Genomic DNA, 7,104 nt, shown 5'->3' on the forward strand with positions numbered 1-7,104 from the left:
AGGCTGGCCTCAAATTCACAGAGCTCCGCCTGCCTTCCAAGTGCTGGGATTAATGATATGTGCCACCACCACCAGGCAAAACTGTTTCAGTTTTAAAGTAACACTACAGTTCAATAAGGAAACACAGAGCAAAGCTATATTTCCTAAATTATGAAAGCAGTTTGTTTACATATTAAAAATAAAGGATGTGGCAGAACATGATAAAGGACTCTGTGCCCCAACTCCCATGGTGTAAGTGGCAACAGTCATCTATGACTCCCGGAAGAAACTAGACAGATGTATAACCTGAGATCCCTTTCTTGTCTACAGGGTCACAGAGGCACAAGGCTCAGAGCCTTGTCCCCTGGGAAAACGAGTAGCAGGACGAGAGGCACCTGGCTGGGAAGCGTCCTCAAGAGTGGCTCTGCTTTTGAGCCAGTGGCTCTGCTTTCACCTCCAGATTCTTTGCCCTGGACATTGTTCTAAAACTACCTGAAAATCTTAAAATTCAAACCAAATCTAGCAACTTTTAAACATTTATTTTTTTTAGTTTGTACTTTATGTGTATAGGTAGCTTGTCTGCATAGATGTCTGTGCACCACGGCTTGCCTGGTGCCCAGTGCTCAAGAAGCCTAGAAGGAGGTGTAAGACTCCTGGAGCTGTAGTTACAGAGAGTTCTGTACTGCTGAGAAATGAACCTGGGTTCTCTGTAAGAACAATCAGTGCTCTTAACCAGTGAGCCATTTCTCCAGCCTCTAAATCTAATTAAAGGGCAGTAAAAATACCAGCTGACCTTTTAGCTACAAAGATAATGGCAAAAATAATACAAAAACAAAAAAATCTTTAGTAACCAGATGAGAGGTTATATATACTAAGCTATAAAATGGACTGCTGATAGTGAAAAAAAGATACATGATTTAGAATTAAAATAACTCACAATGATGAAAGCACAGTGACCCATGCCACACATCGGTATGTGGCCATAATCCCAGCACTTGAAGGCAGATAGAACAGACTTCTAGGCCAGCCTTGGCTATAAACCAAGACCCTTTCTCAAAACAATAACAAAGACAAAACGTGTGCAAATGAAATAAAAGAGGTCCCTCCATATTAGAAGCTGTTGAACACCAGGAACAGTCACCCTCCATATTGAAAGCATTTGTATTCAATTCTATTTTCACACAGCTTATGCTACTGGGCTCCAACTTTGTTCGCCCTGTCACCTGTCCTGGATCCCAACACCTGTAAACATGTCACTATGGGCTCAAACACCCGTGTTCAGATTCTTTAGTAAAGCATGCTCCCCACTTCCTGCATGCACCGATTCTGAGTTAGTGTTATCCAGATAGATACCTGCCACCAGGAAAGCAGCGCACCCACACCAGAGCTTCAATCATCCCCCCCCTCCAGAACCCCAAAAGACAGAACACTAAACTACAATGCCAGTTAGTATGGAGAGAAGCACAGCCCCATCACCATGCACTGCAGGCAGGCTGGTATATTTACTTGTGATTGACATCAGCTGTGATGGTCTCAGACTTTCCATTTGTAGCACTGCTATGTAGGAATAAAAAGCATTAATGGGAATGGAAACAAATAATAACAATGAAATGGAGGTGCAAAATACACTTAACCAAATGGCATGCCCTTATGGTAAATCATAAATTGGGCTCTATAAACAGTCAAAAAATTAAATTAAAAAACCAAACTCAGTAATCAAAGATGAGCATGAGAATAATGTGACATGTCACAGAGCAAGCTTATTAACAAGGCAGACCTGCTGTAAGTGGCCTTGACTAAGAGACAACCAGAACCATTCCTTCTAGTAGATTCTGTAAGGGGACAGTGCACACCACTGCCAGTGGCCCAATGTTTGAGGCTTTCTAACACTTTGGTGCATGCAGCAAGGATTTTACCTCTTATAAAAAAATTAAATGGCAAGATAACTCACTAAATACAAAAACAGAAAAGGTTTATAAAGGGATATTGTAGGTGCCAATGAGTTCTATTGTAAGATAAAGGATTTAGATTAAAAATGCTTTATATAAAATTGGAAAAGCTCCAAGTGCCTTTTTTCTTAGCCTCTGAAACCCACAACATTTCTAAAGCTTGTGTATCACTTAATGTAACTGGCATTTACTTCCCTTCATGGCACCTTCTCTAGTGTCACGGTAAGAGAACGCTGCAGACAGCCTGTAGTTGAGAAAGTTTTTGGTAGGTCTCAAAAATAGACAAGGCAGCAGAAACAACTTCTGTGACCCAGAATCAGCCACGTGACATACAAAAATACTATTGTCTGACCATTATTTAGTGGCAATTATTTCACTGATACAATGAGGATGCTTCAAAACAGACAGACAAGATACTGAGAGCTCTCCAAGAGCTTCCTCTTAAGGAGAAATGAAGCTGACCTTCCCTTTGTAAAGGGGCAAAGCAGTGGTCACTTTTCGTCAGTAACTACCAACACAATGATATTTTAAAAATAAATAAGCAAGAAAAGATCTTGGGATACATCAGGCAGGAGAAAGAAGTTCAAAGCAGTACACACATACAAAAGCAAAGACCGTAACTTACCGGGGAATTGCTGGGAGGCGAGAGCCATTTTCATCTATGAAATGTCCCCCAGCATTGAGGACCCAGCAATGATGAAGGGACATCAAAGCATGCCTTGCAGTGGTTGGGTTGTCCTTCCCATTCTGACTGTCTGCATTCTTGAGCGGAGAGAACTCATCTTCCCGTAACACTTCATACACCACAAACTTCCTAGAGTGGAGCCAAGAGACTTCATTCATAGGAAATCAAACTACCCACACAGCCTGACTCCTCCCAGCATCCCAAGGCCTTCAGTGACTAGATTTCCAGTGATCGCAAACAGTGCTCATCACTAATAAAAAGAGAAATGGAACCTTTCTTTTCCACCGCAGAATGGAAACTCCTTTCCACAACACTCATTTTACATGAGATAGAAAAAAATATGTAATGTCCAAGATCACATTAATTTCTATTTGGGGCAGATGAAAAGGGCCTTAGTAAAGCATGTGGAAGCAGGAGGCTCACTCATAACCCAGCATTCAGGAGTAGAGACACAAAGATCTGGAGTTCAAGTACACCCTGGCTAGTACCCTGGCCTACATGAACCCTGTCTGCAAACAACAGAGGAAAAAGGGAAAGGAAAGGAAGGCACATGGTTGTATAAGAATGACCTTATACAACTAACTGTCTCTGCATTTTCATATTGGCCAAATTCTGAAACATATACCTCATTATGCAATGTGATCTTTATCTAGTCTAAAGAGTTCATTGAACACACACTTACAGGTGGACTTGGTGAAACAAAATTAGTCAACTATTTATATTACCCTCTTTCATCTCTGAGTAAAAAACAGCTTTAACAACTTTGCAACAGATTTAGATAGTATACTTGATTATCGTTAATATTGTGCTTTCCGGCCACTCAGACCACAGCACACCTGGACAGTGGCGTTAGACTGGAGAGTGATAATGAATTTAGACTACACGCTCATGATCAAGCCGTCTGGAGGAAATAGACACTCTCGGGGGAGGGGGGGGTCCTGAGCATAGCTTCTTAGCTAACAGGAAAAAGCGGCATTTCAAGGCATATATTTGGTCTTACGGTGCTATTCAAAGCATACTTTGCAAACTGGAAGATGTCAAAGACAAATTTTTCCATCTTTATTCCATTTGGCTTGTCTGGCTTAATTAAGTGCCCCTGGGAATCCACATATGGAATCTTCTTTTGAGCCACATGGTGCTGTAACTGAGGTTCATAAACACTGAGAAATAAAAGAAAGAAAAAGATATAATCACTTTAAAATCCAATTTAAAAGAGAAAAAAATCTGAATACTCAGGCACAAGTGTATCAATAAGTAACCCTGAGGTTTTCAGAGTGAAGAACATTTATTAAGTTTCAGTTCATATGTAAAAACCATATAACTGGATTCCCCAGTTATATTCAAATGATTTTACATTAAAGAAAACAAAAGCAAAGCTAGCCATGGCAGTGCACATCCAGCCCCAGTCCTAGCATTGGAGGCAGGAGGCTCCCTTGGTGGCAGGGGGATGATGCACAGGGAACAGCCCACACCCAGCACCTTAAACAGTTGGGGAGAAGCAGTCACAAGTAAGGCGTTTTCTGAGAACACAGATTCTCAAGAAAATGAGTTCTGTGGAGCAGAACTTGGGGTTTCTGCCGACCTCCCCAAAGGTTCAGTCTCTAACAACAACTAAAACAGACAAGTTGAGGATCCCTATTCTGTTCTTACTTGACAACATCTTTCAAGAACGGGACAGTGAAGAAATGGTTGGCAATGTTCCCTGCGTTGAACAGCAGGCGTCCATCCGAGCTCCGCTTCTGAGCTGTTGCCAGGGAAATCTCACTGTACTCTACCACCTGGTAGACTCCGTCCACTCGGCAAACCACCCCAACTGGCTCTGTGGGGTTTGTTTTCTCTACTACCTGCCCATCAAGGAAAGGCAAAAGCAAAGGAAAAATTAATTAAAGGTTCTTTTGGAGACATGCACACGAAAGGCTAACTTTACATTTTACATATGCCATTTTTAAATACACAATCCAAGAGAAAGCTTAAGCTTTAAAAAAAAACTATCTTTGACAGACTTCTTTCCAACCAGAAATCAGGGAGTGTCCTTCCTACTTACCAGAGCAAAAAGCACCACTACCTATGTCCGGCCCAGAGGAAACCAGGACGGGGAATAACTAGATGAAGAGCTGATTTCCCCAAACACCTTGCATTTCTTTCTTTTTTTTTTTTGAATTTTCGAGATAGGGTTTCTCTGAAGATTTGGAGCCTGTCCTGGAACTAGCTCTTGTAGACCAGGCTGGTCTCGAACTCACAGAGATCCACCTGCCTCTGCCTCCCAAGTGCTGGGATTAAGGGCGTGCGCCACCATCGCCCGGCCAATACCTTACATTTCTAAGAAAATAAATTAATTTCTCTGGGAATCCAATCACAACAGATGCAGGGAAGGCATTCTCTCTCACTTTAAACTGCCCAGAATTTGAATTCTGTTTCTTGGATTTCCAGTGAACAAATCTTTTCCTTATTTTTCAGAAATCTGGATAGGAACTAGGAAGGTGGAAGCAGGAGGAAGCCTGGCTCCACCAACTCCAATCTGAAGACTCAGCCCACACTTACCCACTTTGAACTACAGGAGTCTAGGCCTTTACATTATATGAAAACCAGTGATTTGCTCATTTGGCTCTAAGCTGACAGAGGAACTGAGGAAGTGTCTATCAAACCCAAGGACAAAGATAAGAACATGCAGTTCTCAAAGTCCCTCAGATGAGCCTGACCTATTACTACCCTAGGTCTCAACACGATCCAGACACACACCTGGAAACTATGGACCAACTCCACATTGCACTAACATAAAATCAACATTCCAAACTGACTTGTGGTGGGTTATACCGCTGTAATAGAAACTGAGGCAGAGGGACTGCAAAGTGATAATTAGTTATAATTAAATGTTCAGATGAGGGGATGAATGGCCCATACAAGAATCAAGTAAGAAAAATATTTGATGGCCTTGTTTTGTAATGCAGTGTGTAGCAGAGTGAGTTGTTCTGTTTTTCAAGACAGGGTTTCTCTGTGTATCAGTCCTTGCTGTCCTGGAATTCACTTTGTAGACCATGCTGTCCTAGAACTCACAGAGATCTGCCTGCCTCTGCCTCCACAGTGCTGGGATTAAAGGCGTGCGCCACCACTGCCACTTGCCAAGAGTTTTTAAAAACCTGTCCCAGTCTGAAAAGTATACCCTAAGTCTATATGAAATATTACCAGTAAGCGTGAGCCTCTACTTCAGATATTGACTTCTTAAAATACACAAGACCAGTCCTGATCTCTGGCAAGGAACTAAAGTCACCACTGAGGACCTCATTTACACAGCAATTAGAGGCAGGGGCAGAGTCTGGCTGCACCAAGAGGGTCCTGCACATGGAAGTGCCTGTAGTCAACTGTCTGCTGTAGTGAATCAAGGCTGTTTGTAATTCCTGTCAATCACCCTCTCGCCACCCTCACTCCCCACACCCTACAACAGATGCCTTACTAGGCGGAGAATTTCCAGAGTTTTTAAATGCATGTGAGGTTTATTTTCCAGTCACCACAATGCACCCTCATATCCAACCAGCCACGAGAGATAAAAATAATCATATTTTCACATTATTAGAATAATTGTTCACATTATTAGTATAAAACTCTAAATTACAAAATTGTTTGTCAACTGCATCATATTGAAAGACAGCTGTACTATACAGAAAACTTCTATTTAATTTATAAAAACTAAGAGAGCTGGCCAGGCAGTGGTGGCATACACCTTTAATCCCAGCACTCGGGAGGCAGAGGCAGGCAGATCTCTGTGAGTTCGAGGCCAGCCTGGTCTACAAGAGCTAGTTCCAGGACAGTTAGGGCTGTTACACAGAGAAACCCTGTCTCTAAAAAAATTAAAATAAAATAAAAATTAAGAGAGCTGATCAATTGTTTATAATGTTCTGAAAAGCAAGAGTCTAAGATAACACAATTACTGTAATCACTTCACAAAATGGTATCCATTAATAATGGTTCCTATCATTTTGTGTATACAATATTCTGTCTGTGTGTATGTCTGCAGGCCAGAAGAGGGCACCAGACCTCATTACAGATGGTTGTGAGCCACCATGTGGTTGCTGGCAATTGAACTCAGAACCTTTGGAAGAGCAGGCAATGCTCTTAACCACTGAGCCATCTCTCCAGCTGGTTCCTATCATTTTGTATTTGTGCTTTTTTATAAATTACCTCAGTCTTCAAGTTTGCCATTCCATAAAAGAATATTTAATGCATCAAGATAAAGAAAGAAGCTACAAAGTACTAAACATAAATTTACTACCATATGCTAGGGCAATGGTGGCACAGAGCTTTTGGGAGTAACCAACCAATAACTGATTTGACTTAAGGACCAACTCACAAGATGGAACCCATAATCGACACTGCTGGAGTGAGCAAGAACCTGAAATTAGACAGTGCAAGGACCTAGGGTAATACCAAATGCTAGAGAGAGAGAGAGAGAGAGAGAGAGAGAGAGAGAGAGAGAGAGAGAGAGAGAGGAGGAGG

General features: G+C 41.8%; 1 protein-coding gene across 1 annotated transcript in view; it reads right to left on the reverse strand.

Annotated features, from left to right (window-relative positions):
• Positions 1-7,104, reverse strand: part of Uap1 (UDP-N-acetylglucosamine pyrophosphorylase 1) — a 36,964-nt gene that overhangs the window by 6,575 nt on the left and 23,285 nt on the right. The window contains exons 5-8 of the mRNA XM_005348818.3: positions 4,264-4,457; positions 3,633-3,773; positions 2,554-2,742; positions 1,486-1,536 (exon numbers count right to left, since the gene is read on the reverse strand). Of these exons, the coding sequence (XP_005348875.1) occupies positions 1,486-1,536; positions 2,554-2,742; positions 3,633-3,773; positions 4,264-4,457 (575 nt within the window). The remainder of the gene's footprint in view (positions 1-1,485; positions 1,537-2,553; positions 2,743-3,632; positions 3,774-4,263; positions 4,458-7,104) is intronic.

This window comes from Microtus ochrogaster, chromosome 6 (assembly GCF_000317375.1).
Source record: "Microtus ochrogaster isolate Prairie Vole_2 chromosome 6, MicOch1.0, whole genome shotgun sequence".
In the NCBI taxonomy this organism is placed as follows: Eukaryota; Metazoa; Chordata; class Mammalia; order Rodentia; family Cricetidae; genus Microtus; species Microtus ochrogaster.